This window comes from Xyrauchen texanus, chromosome 19 (assembly GCF_025860055.1).
Source record: "Xyrauchen texanus isolate HMW12.3.18 chromosome 19, RBS_HiC_50CHRs, whole genome shotgun sequence".
Taxonomy (NCBI): domain Eukaryota; kingdom Metazoa; phylum Chordata; class Actinopteri; order Cypriniformes; family Catostomidae; genus Xyrauchen; species Xyrauchen texanus.
In genome coordinates this window covers 29,040,603-29,057,823 of record NC_068294.1, presented here as the reverse complement: position 1 = coordinate 29,057,823, position 17,221 = coordinate 29,040,603, and the positions used below count along the sequence as shown (strand labels likewise).

General features: G+C 39.6%; 1 protein-coding gene across 1 annotated transcript in view; it reads right to left on the bottom strand.

Moving 5' to 3' along the window:
• Positions 1-1,418: 1,418 nt before the first annotated feature.
• LOC127659778 (EGF-containing fibulin-like extracellular matrix protein 2) overlaps positions 1,419-17,221 on the bottom strand; it is a 29,534-nt gene continuing 13,731 nt past the window's right edge. The window contains exons 6-11 of the mRNA XM_052149733.1: positions 14,474-14,590; positions 12,902-13,021; positions 8,775-8,894; positions 8,507-8,633; positions 3,447-3,642; positions 1,419-2,369 (exon numbers count right to left, since the gene is read on the bottom strand). Of these exons, the coding sequence (XP_052005693.1) occupies positions 2,208-2,369; positions 3,447-3,642; positions 8,507-8,633; positions 8,775-8,894; positions 12,902-13,021; positions 14,474-14,590 (842 nt within the window). The 3' untranslated portion in view covers positions 1,419-2,207. The remainder of the gene's footprint in view (positions 2,370-3,446; positions 3,643-8,506; positions 8,634-8,774; positions 8,895-12,901; positions 13,022-14,473; positions 14,591-17,221) is intronic.

Sequence of the window (17,221 nt, the reverse complement as noted above, 5' to 3'; positions counted from 1 at the left end):
AGCAGAACACAAATGAACATTTTTAGTAGAATATCCCAGCTCTTTAGGTCCATACAATGCAAGTGAATGGTGAACTTTGAATCTCCAAATATCACGTCAGCATAAAAGTAATCTATAAGACTCCAGTAGTTAAATAGGTGTCTTCAAAAGTGATATTATAAATGTAGGTGAAAAGCAGATCTATATTGAAGTCCTTTTTTTTACCATAAAACTCCTTTCACATTCTTCTTCTTTTGTTTTTTGGCAATTCACATTCTTAGTGCATATCGACACCAACTGGTCAAAGGTCAGATAAAAAAGGGTTTAAATATTGATCTGTTTCTAATGTAGATGTCTCCATTGTCATCTCCAGAGAGGATGCGGAAGGTGTTATAGGCTCCAGGATAGACATTGGTGGCCTGGATCACCCACACCTATCATATCGCTTCTGATGATATGGATTTAACTACTAGAGTCTTATAGATTACTTTTATGCTGATTTATGTGATTTTCAGAGATTCAAAGTTCACCATTCACTTGCATCATATGAATCTTCAGAGCTGAGATATTGTTCTAAAATTATTCATTTGTGTTCTGCTGATGTCACATTCTAAAATATTGTCTACATATCCTCTTTGTTCATTGACTTGTTAAGGGGCACACGCCCTTCAGATGTCTAAGAAATGCAAAAAGATGTATATATTAACATAATGCATGTTTTAAATGTATTTTACCTAATAATATTTTAAAACATATTTGTAACCCTAGTCATGTACTTAAAAGTAATTCAATTAAATGCAAATCAGTAACTGTAATCTGATTACAAGAATTACAAATTGTATGTGTTACACTACTTTTTTACATAATTATATTACTAATACAAGTTATGTTGTAGTCAGATTACACCAAAAACTTTCAGTAAAAATCTAACTTCATATCATGGCTGACTCTTGTATGAATATATTCCAGTGTTGTTTTATTGTTTTCACCTGTTTAACCACCAGCTATAGCAAAACTATGACTGGAAATTTTAGAGGATTTTAAACTATTTTTGGTTTGGTTGGCGTTTCGATTTTGAGCTGATTTCGAAACCATACAAAAACACTGCTGAAGAAAACACATTTTTATAATTGGACTTTTGTCTCAAAACCTTATAGTTACTATGGTCTAGCCCTTGTAGCAACTAGCCCCAGTCTCCCCTAAACGGATGTGTACATATTCCCAACCAAACCTCTTTTATTTCAGTTCTTTATCTCATCAGGGATGTGCTAATGTGGCAGCAAAGAGGCGGACAGTCCAATAGCAGGGTTCCAGTCTATCCCGTGGTTAGATGACTTTAAGAGATTGGAGGGTGGGCAGCAGGGCATGTGAGCGAGACTTTCCATTAGGAGGAAGAGGAAGCAAAGCAAAGTGATAACAAGAAAACATGCCCAAAGGAATGCAAACAAATGTGGTTCTGGAACCACATTTTTATGAACTTATCAAATTTATTACAGTAATAAATCCAGGATTGAAAATACAACATTGGCAGCGTGATATAGAACAAACAACACAAAGTAATGTGAGCATTATTGATGATAGTTGAAGGCAGAAAGCTGGAATGACTGAGTGGTTACTGAATAACAACAATGAATAAAAACAAATACTAAACTCAAGGATGGAAATTAGAAAGTGGAAAATTAACAGCGACTAAAGCTTAACACTACGAACATACACAGATGTATTTATACAGTTTTGGTGCCTTGATATTGTTGTTGATACAACTATTTAAATTGGATCGATTTATAATTATTGCTGAATTCTGCACTTGGAGACCATACCAATGGAAAAAGTCAATAGCTCTGAGACGATAGCTGCACCCCTTATCCTGAGAAAGAGGTTAATTTAAAAAAAAACAACAACAACAATGGGAGAGTAGCAAAAGATTAAGGCTACATGGGTCGTACAGCAGGTTTGGAGTCATAGTGCAGCTGTTAATTACAATAAGACACAATATAGTAAGTTGGTAAGACATTTTGTCTTAAAAATAGAGTGCCTGTCTCTAATACCCCTTTTTATAATTTATGATGTAGTAGTTGTATAGATTGGTACATCGTTCATGAGACCTCTATACAATCCTACAGAGGCAGACATATCCAGCTCAAAACCCTCCTTGTTGGATGAATCAATCAGTGCTAACACCCCTCAACCTCTTTTTCCCTCTCTTACAATCTCTATATCTCTTTCCATTAAAAGGCATAAGGCCCCACGTAGATCGTTAAGCGCAGAGCAGAGCTGGTGTGTAAGTTCATGAGGGGGTTGATTGAAACCATCTCCAGATCCAGCACATATTCTCTGGGGCCGTTCACGGTGCGGGCGAGAACAAGCATGGCGCTGACATTGTTGATTTGCTGAGGAAAGACACATGAATTACACAAGATCATTCCAAAACTATGTTCCGTTAGGAAGAAATTGAAGCTATTTCTCAAGTTTATCAGTCTGGATGGATGGGATCAAAAAATATTTTTGATTTGTACAGTCGGTGGGTTTCAAGCCAGCTATTTTTATGCACATTTGAAATTGCACATAAGAAATCATGAATGGAAACTCTTGTGCGAATAAACTTTCAAAATTAGCTTAAAATTTGATGCGCTTGGAGGAGGTGGATTTTCTAGAGTTTTGCATTAGTTCAAATGGAAATTGTATATTTGCAAACCGATGACTTGTTTTGACCATTCGTGCATGTGTTATGAGTGTGCAATTAGCTTTATGTGACTAGTCCACCGAAAGGTCTGACCTTGGCACACAATTCTAATAAATAGCGCTTGCCATTCGGAGGTGGTTAACCCACAGCTGGTCGATAAAGTGTGTCCTCACAATCCGCCAGAACATTTTTGAGAGCGGCCGCTCCCAGGTATGCAGAGACTGGCAGTGTGTGGGAATCGCAGCAATTTCAGCCCACATTAAATCAGATATTACACTTATTCTGTTGTGTCTCGTGGATGCATTTAAGAAAATTAGATACCTGCTCCAATCTTGCAAATAAAACTGTCCTCAAAGCAGGAAGAGGTCATTCAGCTGCTCCATCACGACAAGGCCGGCTCCCTCATGATAATGTGGATCACGAAAACGATGGAAACTCGCAACAATTTGTATTTTCTCAAGTCTAATTTTCAGAGATTCGCTTAAAAAATGCAAAACATTTTGGATGGCAACCCAGCATGTGAATTAATTAGCAATAAATAGGCATCACTGTAATTTATCCTGGCAAACTCCTCTGTTCAAAACAACAGTGCTTGCTTGTTCTTTGTCACGCATTCTATAATCAACTATCAAAATGTTGTGAGATGTTTACTGCGCATTTTTAAGAAGTAGACTTCAATTCTCAAACCAAAAAAATAGCAAGCAGCATGGCAGTGCTCAGTAATAGTATGTAATTAAGGTATTCTTTCAGAATATTAATAATAAATAAAAAAAATGTATCCTACCCTGATGTAGAAGTCTCTATTGTCATCTCCAGAGCGGATGCGGAATTTGTTATTGGCTCCAGGATAGACGCTGGTGGCCTGGATCTGAAAGATATCTGATGGAACTGAGCGCTCTGAGGTGATACTCATATAGCGATGCACTATGGAATAGGGCAGGTCTTGACAGCCAGGCTTTGTGACAGGACATGTACAGCGACTACAGTGAAGAGAGAATTACATCAGTTTGGAAAGACTTACAATACAATTTTACTAGACTGAATTGAATTTAACTTATCTGAAATAAACTGATAACATTTTACAGGACTTAATTGAAATGAATTAATTGTATTGAATTTACCTGAACCAAACTGATTAAATTTTACGGCACTTGACTGAAATGAGTTGAAGCAAATTGAATTAAACTTATCTGAACTGATCAAATTTGACAGTACTTGACTGAATTTTACTGAATTGAACAGAAATTAATTAAATTGAACTGAACTGAATTGAAAAAATTAACAGGGCCTGACTGTATTGAATTTAATTTTATTGAATTGAACTTTTCTGAACTGAACTGCTCAAATTTGACATGACGACTGATTTTGATTGAATGTAAATTAATTTAATTGAACTGAACCAAACTGATACAGTTTTACAGGACTTGACTGAATTTAGTTGATTTGAATTTAACGGAATGGAATTGAGGGCCGGGAAAGACAGGAAGTGTAGTTCATACAAGGACAGTGAAACACGGGGCTGACAACAAGGAAAACGTGACATGGAACGTGATCAGTGATGAGTGAAACAGAAAACACGGGGCACACAACAAGGGATCGTAACATAACCCCTCAAAAGGACCGGATTCCAGACGGTCCTAAAAAACATAAAAATAACAAAAACAAACTAATGTCCAAGGAGAGAGGGGCTAGGACAGGGGGAGAACAGACAGACCAAAGGGGGCACAAGGGACACAGAGACAGTCCAAGGAGACACAAGGGGCAATTAGGCAGTCCACAGAGGCACAAGAGGCGGACAGGCAGATCAGGGAGGCCGAGAGGGCAGACAGGCCCCGGAGGCGCAAGGGGCACACAGGTAGACCAGGGAGGCCGAGAGGGCAGGCAGGCAGTCTATGGGGGTGTGAGACGGGGCCAGGGTCAGGTGGCCTGGGGGGCGTCCGCCGGGTAGGGACAGGTTTAGGTGGCCTAGGAGGTGGCCATAGGGCAAGGGCTGGTTCAGGGGGCCTGGGAGGAGGAGTGGCCACTGGGGGAGCTGGCGGAGCAAAGGAGGACTGAGGCGGAGCAGTCGAAGACGTGGGTGGCGGCGCCGAAGGAGGCGTAGGCAAGGCCGCAGGAGGCCCTGGGGGCGGAGCAGAGGCAGGCAGAGCCATGGGAGACACTGTGGGCGGAGCAGAGGCAGGCAGAGCCATGGGAGACTCAGGTGGTAAGGCCTTGGGTGGGTCAGGAGGCGGAACCGTGGTGGGCTCTGGAGACGGGGACGAAGGTGGCTGAAGAGATGGAGCCGTGGTAGGTGGAGCCAAGGAGGACTTCGGAGGCGGCGCCGTGGAAGGCGTAGGCGGAGCCGAGGGAGGCTCTGGAGGTGGAACTGAAGGAGGCTCTGGAGGCAGAGCCGTAGGAGGCTCGGGAGGTGGAGCCGAGAGAGGCTCAGGAGGCAGAACCGAGGGAGGTTCAGGAGGCGGAGCCGGGAGAGGCTCGGGAGGCTCAGGAGGTGGAGCTGAAGGAGGCTCAGGAGGCGGAGCCGAGGAAGGCTCGGGAGGCTCAGGAGGCTGAGCCGAGGGAAGCTTCGGAGGCGGAGCCGTGGTTGACGTAGCCGTGGGAGGCTCCGGAGGCGGAGCCGTAGGAGGCTCGGGAGGCGGAGCCGTAGGAGGCTCGGGAGGCAGAGCCATAGGAGGCTCGGGAGGCGGAGCGTAGGAGGCTCGGGGCGGAGCCCTGGGTGGCTCGAGAGACTCGCGAGGCGGAGCCCTGGGTGGCTCGAGAGGCGGAGCCCTGGAAGGCTCGAGAGACTTGAGAGGCGAAGCCCTGGGTGGCTCGAGAGACGTTTGAGGCTTCTGGCACTGGCTCACTGACGTTAGAGGTCACAGGCACTGGTTCGCTGATGTTTGAGGCTTCAGGCTCTGGCTGGTTAGCCGTGGTATGCATGAGCTTGGGTCCGCTGGACACTGAGGGCCGAGCCGCGGGGGGTTCTGGGGACGGAGCTGCGGGAGGCGGAGGTCGGATAGCAGAGGACTTTCCCCTTCTCCTCTTCCTCCGGGCGGGTGAGACTGGCGACGCTGGAACGCTGTGCGTGGTTGGTGTGGCGTCAGGCTCGCTGACCGTAGCTGACGTGGGCTCAGGCTCGCTGACCGTGGCTGACGTGAGTTCAGGCTCGCTGACCGTGGCTGGCGTGGGCTCAGGCTCACTGACTGTGGCTGGCGTGGGCTCTGGCTCGCTGACCGGGGCAGGCGTGGGCTCTGGCTCGCAGACCGGGGCAGGCGTGGACCGGGAGGTGGAAGTTGACCGTGCTGGCTCATGGACAACGACAGGCGTCGGGGTGAGCTCGCTGACAGGTGGGGCTGGCGTGACAGGAAGCACCATGGACGACTGGAGAGTGACCACTGTGGGAGGAGAGGTAGGGTCCTCCTCAGTGACGCCCATGGTGAACGGCGAGCCGCAGACCAGTAAAGTCGCCTCCATGAAGTCACGGAGCGTCCAGTAGCGCGTTGCGGTGGCAACCGCTCCTTCAGTGCGGCGTTCAGATTGCCCCTGAAGAAGACCACCAGAGAGGAGTCCGGGAAATCCGAGATACTTGCCAGCTTAAGGAAGTCGCGGATGTGGTCCTCTATAGGGCGGTCTTCTTGCTTTAAGCAGAGCAGGTGGTAGTTTGCTCATTGAACCGCTGGATCCATTGTGGGTCGATCGTTCTGTTATGCAATGGGAAGTCAGGAGAAGGCAGACGGGAGGTGCGGATCCAACTGCGGTTTTTATTGACGAGCATAGACAACTAAACAAACACAGGAACAAAGGAAAGGTCCACGATGGGAAAATAAACTAAAACACGGAAGAACATTAAGGGGCTACACAGGTTGGGGAAAACATCCACGAAGGGCAAGGAAACCTCAGACGGACACGAATAAACCTACGGAACATGAACAGCGAACATGAAATGACAACGATTGACAGGGGAAAGGGAAAACAGCTGGGTTTATATAGACAGACACAGTGATAACAAAATAACGAACAGGTGCGGACAATAACACTGTGACAGCGGTGATGAGGGCCGGGAAAGATGGGAAGTGTAGTTCATACAAGGACAGTGGAACACGGGGCAGACAAAAAGGAAAACGTGACATGGAACGTGATCAGTGATGAGTGAAACAGAAAACACGGGGCAGACAACAAGGGATCGTAAAAGAACTTTTCTGAACTGAACTGATATAATTTTAAAAAATTTGACTGAATTGAGTTGAAGTGAATTTAATTAAACTTATCTGAACTGATCAAATTTGACAGGACTTGACTGATTTTGACTGAACTAAATGGAAATAAATTGAATTAAACTGAACAGAAAAACATTTACAGGACTTGACTGTATTGAACTGAATTTTAAAAAGAATTACATGGCTTGACTATTGAATTGAACTGAACTATTCTGAACTGAACTGATATCATTTTAAAGGATTCTACTGAATTGAGCTGAAGTGAATTGAAATAATGTTATCTGAAATTATAAAATTTGATATGATTTTTACGGAATTGAACAGAAATGTATTAAATTGAACTGAATTTAAAAAAAGTATATGCTTGACTGTATTGAATTGAATTGATCTGAACTGAACTTATAAAATTTGACAGAACTAAACTTAATTAAACGTAAATTAATTTAACTGAACTGAAATTAAAAACAATTCCGGGCTTGACTGTATTTAATTAAATTGATTTGAACTTATCTGAACTTAACTTGAAAAATTTGACAGAACTTGATTGAATTCAACTGAATTGAATGGAAATTAATTTCATTGAACTGAACCAAACGGATAAAATTTTACAGGACTTGACTGAATTGAGTTGAGTTGAACTGAATTGAACTTATCTTGACCTGATAAAATATGACAGGATTCGACTGATTTTTACTGAATTGAATTTATATTAATTGAATTGAGCAGAACTGAAAAAAATGACGTGGCTTGACTGTATTAAATTAAATTGAATTTATCTGAACTGACCCGATAAACTTTGACAGGACTTGACTGATTTTTATTAAATAAATGGAAATGAATTGAATTGAATTTAACTGAACAGAACTTTTAAAGGGCTTGACTGTATTTAATTAAATTGAAATGATCTGAACTTAATCAATAACATTTTACATGATGACTGATTTTGACTGAATTGAAAGGAAATTAATTAAATTGAACTGAACTGAATTGTTTACATTTTACAGGACTTGGTTGAATTTAGTTGAATTGAACTGAATGGAATAGAATTAAATTTACCTGAACTAAACTGATAATTTTACAGGACTATGTATTTTGACTGAGCTGAGCTGAAGTGAATTGAGTTATATAAAATGTAATTAAATTCAAAGACTCTTGAAATGCTGATTTAGACTGAATTGAGTTGAACTGAACTGCTTTAATTTTCATTCAGTTGAGTTATATCGAACATCTATATATCTGACAAACAAATCTGTGTACAGTAGTAAACGATATTCGCCACAACGGTACCAAATTAAGAGAATGTGTACCGTGTCAGACAAATTGGCTTAAAATTTTGGATGTCATCCATCTACCCAAATATTTCTTCAGAAATATCTGACCACCTGTTATTAATTTAAAGCTTGTGGATCTGTGCAGATGATGTTAAGACATGCACAGAGGCAAAGGAACTGGCCTAAGGTTTGGAAAAATAAACAGGGCAATTTCTGAAACCGTGTCAGGTATGCCACAAAAAGACTCTATTGGTGAACAGTGATTTGAATTAAAGACATTTAATGGAGGAGAAAATATCTCAAAATTTCCAGTGCGTAAGTGTCTAAGTTTTCAACATGCTGTAAGTGCTTGCGGTTTTTCCAAATTGTTTACTTACTTGTCGGACACTTGCACATAGGGTTCCTGACAGCTTTTGGAGTTGACACATTTATAGCCTCCATGAATGTTCACACAAGTTTGTCCATCAGAGCACTGGTGAGTTCCAGTCTCACATTCGTGTATGTCTTGTTGTAGAGTAAAACACAGATAGCAAATAAATCATTTAACAGTCTACAAGGAGAGAATGTCTCCGATTTTTCATCTCAGTTTATGGAAAAGATGAAGAAGAAAGTGTGTCCGTGAGAGTGCATTCAATTGAGGCAAACCTTGACAGAGACGTGTACCCAGGAGCTTATAGCCATCAGGACAGACACAGGAGAATTTTCCAGGCTCATTTACACACTGATACTGGCACAGGTAACTGGAGGAGCTGCATTCATCTATGTCTGAAGACAAATGGTGGGAGAGATATTTGAAGACAATGAATGAAAAGTAACAATCTGAACTTGTTAGTTGCTCCAGTTGTAAGTTGTATGTACTGTATCGGTGTATATACATATATATATTAAATTCAATAATATATATATACATCGATCAGCCACAACATTAAAACCACCTTCCTAATATTGTGTAGGTCCCCCTCGTGCCACCAAAACATCGCCAACCAACATCTCAGAATAGTATTCTGAGATTATATTCTTCTCACCAGAGTTACCGTAGACTTTGTTCAAACCAGTCTGGCCATTCTCTGTTTACTTCTCTCATCAACACAGTGTTTCCATCCACAGAACTGCTGCTCACTGGATGTTTTTTTGTTTTTTGCATCATTCGGAGGAAATTCTAGTGACTGTTGTGTGTGAAAATCCCAGGACATCAGCAATTACAGAAATACTCAAACTAGCCTGTCTGGCACCAACAATCATCCATGCGATTATCTAATCAGCCAATCGTGTGGCAGCAGTGCTGTGCAAAAGATAATTCAGATAGGGGTCAGGAGCTTAAGTAAATGATCAACCATCTGAATGGGGAAAAAATTAGATCTCAGTGATTTGGACCGTGGCATGATTGTCGGTGCCAGATGGGTTGATTTGAGTATTAGGGGTGTGAAAAAAATATCATACCGTATTGTATCGTATAATACGCTCCATAGGTGTGAGTGAGAGTTCCCCAGCCACTGGGGGTTGTGTCAGAAAGGGCATCCAGCATAAAAAACCTGTGCCAAGTCAAATATGCGGATCACGGCTGGTCAGCTGTGGCGAGCCCTAACGGGAGCAACCGAAAGAAGAAGATTGTATCGTACGAAACCATGCTCACTATACAATACCATATTTATCGTACGATACATAAACACATTATAGTGTAATTAAAACCAGTCAGCGCAATATTGTGAGCTGCTGAACAGTCTTCTCTCAAGAGAGGCAACTGTGAGAGTGCTCACAGGAAAACAGAGCAACATACTTCCTGTACATAGGCGAGAAGATCAATGGCAAACGCCAAGTAGAATATACTGCAGCGGAACAGCTTGTTGAATCTGCCAAACAACGGTGTCATGTCCTGGTGCTACAGTACATAAAACATGTCATTTTATTAATGCCGATATCACCGCACAAATCGTTGGATTTGTGAGACAGAAACAGTAGCAGTAAGTTTCACAGCCTCCTCTCCCAGCAGACACTGAGTGTGACAACTCATTAAGTTATGAGTCATAACTATCAAAAAACAGCTTATTCAAAAAATTACAATGTAAGAAATAACATGAGATTTATAATTATTTACGTTTGACTTACGTAAACAGCTTTGAGAACAACACTAGCGCACATGATATAAGCCAGTAATAATGCCGGTAATGTTTACATGCAAAGTGAAACAGAGGGAAGAAAAATACAATAAAGAAATTACATATGCCGATCGGTTTTTGCTCAAGCTGCTAAATAATATTGTATTATTATGTACATATATTGTAAAACCAGAGGTCAGGTTCTTCTCGAGGTCTTTTTTTTTCACCATTAAATAATGTTGAAAGGAGTTTTTTCCTTATTGCAGTCACTTCAGCTTGTTCACAGCTGAGCATGGTTTTCTATAAAGCTGCTTTGAAACTACGCGTATTGTGAAAAGTGCTATACAAATATAAATTAGGCCCTACTTGAGAATAGACAAATTTATTTTCTCAAGAAAAACATGAAAATTGTGAGTTCATATTAGTTTTTTCTCAACAAGATAATTAGAGCTCGGCTTTTTGTTGCTAATGTCAGACACTTTTGTGGCATTTATGATTTAAAAAACATTTTTGTAGAACCATTGAATATGTTTGAGGGAAACATTTGCGTGTGCTCGTATTGTATTGTTTCGTGAGGCTATGCATCGTATCGTGAAACGTGTGTATCATTACATGCCTATAAAGTGTGTATATATATATATATATATATATATATATATATATATATATATATATATATATATATATATATATATATATATTACTTTTGTTGGAAAACATTGACATATTGTGCAAAGCATTTCTGATTTGTTTGATACTTTCTCGACTATCACAAGTCAGTGGGGCAGCTATCTGACCTTTTTGGAGGGCTCGCTATGTAATTAATAAAAAAAAAACATTTTAGAAATTGATGACTTGGGCCAAATAATAAAGAAAAGCAGCCAATAAGAGCCCAACATACATGGGAACTCCTTCAATGCAGTTTAAAAAGCATCCCAGGGTGATAGACCTCAAGAAGTTGGTTCAGAAAATGTCAAGAGTACATGTCTGCAAATTCTAGGCAAAGGGTGACTACTTTGAAGATGCTAAAATATAACACAGTTTTGATTTATTTTGGATTTGGTTTAGTCACAACATAATTCCCATAGTTACATTTATGTTATTCCATAGTTTTGATGACTTAAATATTATTCTAAAATGTGAAGAAAAAATATATAATAAAGAATGAGTAAGTGTTTTAAAACCTTTGTGTGTGTGTGTATATATATATATATATATATATATATATATATATATATATATATATATATATATATATATATATACACATATATATATATATATATATATATATATATATATAAGAAATATCACGAGCAAGAGTGTGATATGGCCCTACATGTGTGCTGTAGGTAATCACAGCAGTGCTGATTTAGGACCATATAGCACGATTGCGAGTGTGATATTGCTTATATACAACGATTCAAAGAACAAGTACATTTAAAAAAATTAGGAAAAACTGAGTACAGTCAAAACGCATTTGTGCATGGAACTATGCGTCCAAGCCTCCGTTAGTAATTCAAAAAGTCATTTCAGAAATAGTATCACAGCTTGTGCTGTTTCTAACAAGTTATTGGATAAACAAGGATGACTGACTGTGTGTGTGTGTGTGTGTGTGTGTGTGTGTGTGTGTGTGTGTGAGAGAGAGAGAGAGAGAGAGAGAGAGAGAGAGAGGAGCGTGTGCGAACACCTGTCAGCTTTCTCAGTGGAAAAATAGCATCCAAGCGGGGGTATTTCTCCCTATTTCGCGGTAGCCAGTGCATAAGAATCGATAGCTATAGATACAGCAATGTCCTCCTCCATTTTAAACAGCACCCATTGTGTAATTAATCAGTCTGTTGTGTCTCTTGGCTGTGATCAGCCGTAATGCTGAAGTTTTTCGTTTTAAGCTGTTTCCTAGCTTTAGTAGTTGTTATATGATGCGGATTCCCATAACGGCACCTAACTGGCTCATATTACACTACACAAATTTCTCTTGCCACAACCTGCTGGCTAACATATGTAATGCACAAAAAAACTGATTCTCTTAACAGATCTGCACTACTCTTACACTTTAGTTTAGAATGGCACGAACACAAGCGGAGTGATTCACACAGAGTAAAGCGTCAGAGTGCTGATGGTGTCAGACCATCAGTGCTCATAGAATGCCTCTCATCCAATCAGATTCAAGGAACGGAACTAACTGTTGTGTGTATATATATATATATATATTTTTGTGTGTGTGTGTGTGTGTGTGTGTGTGATTTGGCTTTGACAACAGGGATGTTTGTTGGCAGGTTAGGGTGGAGTTGGGGATTGGGAGGGGGAATGGGGAATTCTGTGCATTTATATTTTCCTTTTCTGTTTCATGTGTTGGAATCAATAAAAAGCATTAATCAGAAAGACTAGCAAATAGCTTGTAGCAAATAGCAAATCATTCTCACAATTTCAACAAAAAAATCTATGTTAGCCAGCTAGATTTGAAGAATTTGTATCAACAATATTCAATACGTAACACAAAATCAAATGTTCACATTTGCAAGGCACAAAACCCCATGTACATACAGGCTCCGCAGGCCAAATGACAGTTCTGTCAACTGGCCTGCAACTCTTACACTGGCCCTGTGCCATACTTATTGTTGAGCCATGTACATTTATTTTTGCTTACAGATTTGTTTGTGTTTGCTCCCATCTTACCATTGCAAGCAAAGCCGTCTGGCCCCAGCTCAAAACCCTGATCACAGCGACAGAGGAATGTCCCATATGTGTTATAACACCTCTGACTGCAGGGGGCCCCCATGCCACACTCATCAACATCTAAGCTCAAGCAAAATGACACAACAGACAGGATTACATGTTAAAATATGCAGTGTAAGGCAGACTCTGAAATGGTACAGTAAATTAATTAAGAGAATAAGATAACCATAATCCTTTTTGAGTTGTATTGGCCAATTTGTTGAAATGGCTTTTCACTTCAAGCAGATGAAATATTTGAATGCTGATGTGTGTATTTTCTGTGCCACTAAATCACTAAACGGAATTGCAAAACTAATTATTGTTTTAAAACAGGTTTCGTGAACTCTCCCCCCATTTTCGATTGGTTGGACAAATAGATAGTCTAGCCCTAATCTCATGCCATTGGTTAAGTCAATGTTGCTGTCAGGCTCGTCAGGATTCTCAAACAAACAGGCTAATGTTGTGATAGCACCACAGAGCCAAAGTTTTTACACTCTTCAGGGAATCAACCATCAAATATCTAATAGTTGTCTCTGCATATGAAGATAGGATAGAAGAAAGTATTTACCATACCATACCAACTTTATTTGTTAAGCACTTTACAACAACCAAAGCTGACCAAAGTGCTGTACATAAAAATATAGAAAAATATACATAAACATATGTACAATTAATAACCATACAATAAAAACAAAGTAAGAAATACAATCAAGTAAATAAAATCGAGTAAATAAAATCGACCTCTTACTAGGTGTTAAAAACCACAGAGAAAAGATGGGTTTTAAGAAGGGTTTTAAAAACAGATAAAGAAGAGGCCTGCTTTACATGCAAAGGCAGATCATTCCATAGTCTAAGGGCAGACACAGCAAAGGCATGGTCCCCTCTGAGCTTACGCTTAGTTTTAGGCACAGTCAGGAGCAGCTGATCATCTGACCTGAGAGCGCGGACGGGTTTATAAGAGTGTAGAAGCTCAGAGAGGTATGGCGGGGCAAGACCATTTAAAGATTTAAAAGCAAATAACAGAATTTTAAAATGGATCCTAAATTGAATAGGCAGCTGTAATGAAGCTAAAATAGGGGAAATGTGCTCATGTTTACGTGTGCCTGTTAAAAGACGTGCTGCTGCATTTTGTACCATCTGGAGACGGGTGATGGAGGACCCACTAACCCCCACATATAGGGAATTGATCTTTTGACTCAGAGATATCCTAAAGGCAGCATTCTTTTTATTTCAGATATATCCAATCAGGAGGTTTTTCTCATTTTTCCTCATATTTGCAACAGTATTAACTTCTCCCTTCCTCCTTGTGCATTGAGCACAAAGTGCTCTTTTACTGGTTTTGGCTGTTACTCAAAGAAAATGAGGTGTAGGATGGAATTGTGTAAGAACGTGGGCTTGGATTCCGAGTGCTCTTGTGCGTGTGCGTGTGTGTGTGTGTGTGTGTGTGTGTGCGTGCGTGTGTGCGTGCGTGTGTGGTGGCTTGGCCTATGACTCAGGGTATGGGCGTGGGAGTAAGCGTGTGGGCTGGCCTACCGATACAGGAGCGATTGTTGCCAGCCAGCTGGAACCCAGGGTCACACTGGCAAGAGAATGAGCCAGGGACATTAACACAGCGATGTTGACAGTAGCGGTATCGGCACTCATCAATGTCTGAAAAAGAATAAAACACAAAAACCTGAGGTCACATATATGTGTTCTTCTATTCCTTGTTGCTATAATCATGTATTTTTGTTACAGTAGCCCCAAAAAGTTTTTGGATTCTTAAGCCACACCTAAATGGCATTACTTTATGTAACAAAATATCAGGATTGGCAAATGGTTGTAGACCTTTTCTCAAAACTTACTATATAACATTGACCATGCACATGGTCCACTAAGCTTGACAAACATAATGCTCATTTTAAACAGTATGTCTATTGTTTTATCATTTAGAATCTAACAAGCACTTTGTGAAATGTTTTGTTTGAGAAGTGTACTTGTGTTGTATTTCTTTAAAATGAATGTCACTTGATTTAATATTCTTTAATGTTATTCAATGACAAACACACAAACACATTTTTTAATGTGGGGTAAGTTTCCCAATACTTTTTGGGACCACATGTGCAACTTTAAGAGTGAATTAAGCCTTGTGGTCAATATTCCATGCTTATTTTTAGGGCCAGTGGTTTCCTGTTGTAACTGGGTGTACTGTAGCCCTGTCTCTGGCAAATGTATTAAAATTTCTTAGAGCCTTTGGGTTAGGATTAGAACAAAATAAGTTACCCACAGAAACAACAATTGACTGATCTTTTACTATTCTTTGATTACTCTTTTCTTTTGAGCTATGGAAGCTAACACATATGGCAAGCCAATTAGAATTTTAATCATTTGCAGGATACGAATTACTAGTTAAAATGCTCATTTGTGATATCAGGAATTTAATTACTACTAGAGTAAGTTCAATTTTTTTTATATCAGTAATTACATTTGCACATTTGAATTCTTGAAATGACATCATTACTCACAGATATACACATTCTTGACAATTTTAATTTCATTCTTGATGTCCATAACTGCATTTTCTCTAGTAGAATTTCACAAGGATCTGTCATTCTCCTGTTTAAAATGCAATTATAGATATCAAAAATATATTTCTTAGTTCAAATTTTTATTTCACATATCAGCAAAGCATTTCTTACTAGTAAAACATTTTATTTTTGATATCAACAATTATATGGTTACTAGTACAAATATCCATTATTGAGGTTAAATATTGAATTACAACTAGTAAAATTCCTCATTTTTGATATCAGTGATTTGGTTTTCAAACCAATGTTTGATATCTGTAATGTAATTGAAACTGGTAAATATATTTAATTACTTTTCAACTTATTAATATCCAAAATCCATTTCCAGATATCTGAAATACCAAATCTAACATGTTAAAATACATTTACAGATATAAAAATGTTGCATTTTCACCACCTGTAATTCAATTGTTGATATTAGGAACAGATATCTGTACTTGATGTAAACATTTAATATCCTGTGAATGATTAAAAGTCAGTTTGGCTTGCCATAGATAACAGATCAGTGTGAAATTCTACTATTAAAAATGCAATACAGTTTTTATTAGTTAAAATTCAATTTTAATGATAATTCTTGATATTTGTAATGAAATTACTACTAATGAAAATGTAAACATTTTATATCAGCGATTACATTTGAAGTATATGTTCAAATGTAATTGCTGATATAAATATTTTACATTTTCTTTAGTAGTAATTCCATTACAAATATCAAGAATTATCATTTAAACTAGTAAAAATTCAGAATCAGAATCAGAATGAGCTTTAATGCCAAGTATGCTTACACATGGTGAGAGAAGCTTCCAGTGCACAAACAATACAACAACAATACTAAGATTATAAAAAAAGTGAATATAAAATATAAGTATAGAAATACACAATAAGACCAAAAAAAATATGTATGATATATATATAACTATGTATGTACAAATCTGTTATAAACCGATAGTGCAAGGGAATGTAATGGCAGAATAGGTAGGATATGTTTGATATATAAATAGACTAAGCTGTGTATTGCACATAATTATTGCTCAATGGGGCAGTTTTAACTGTTCCTGGGATGGATAGCATGAGGGAAAAAACTGTTCTCCTGCCTGACACTTCTGGTGCTCAGCGCTCTGTAGTTTTGGCCAGAAAGCAACAGTTCAAAAATGTAGTGGGCTGGGTGAGTGGGGTTTAGAGTGACTTCTTCTCACTATGGAAGAAGATATAGGGCAGGGGGCTACCAATAATTTGTTCTGCATTCCAAACTGTCCTTTATAGTTTTCTAAAGTCCAATATTGTAGCTGAACCAAACCAGACAGTTATTGAAGTGCAGAGGACAGACTCAATGACTGCTGAGTAGAACTGTGTCAGCAAAGGCTGTGGCAGGTTGAATTTCCTTAACTGGCAAAGGAAGTACAACCTCAGCTGGGCCTTTTTCACACTGAAGTCAGTGGGTCTCCCACTTCAGGTCATGTGAGATGGTAGAGCCCATGAACCTGAATGAATCCACTGCTGCCACAGTGCTGTTCAGAATGGTGAGTGGGGTGTTCCACCTGAAGTCCACAATCATCTCCACTGTTTTGAGCATGTTCTGCTCCAGCTTGTTTTGACTGCACCTGACAGCCAGCTGTTCAACCTCATTTCTGTATGCAGATTCATCATCATCCTGGATGAGGGCGATGACAGTAGTGTCATCTGCAAACTTCAGGAGCTTGACAGAGGGATCCTT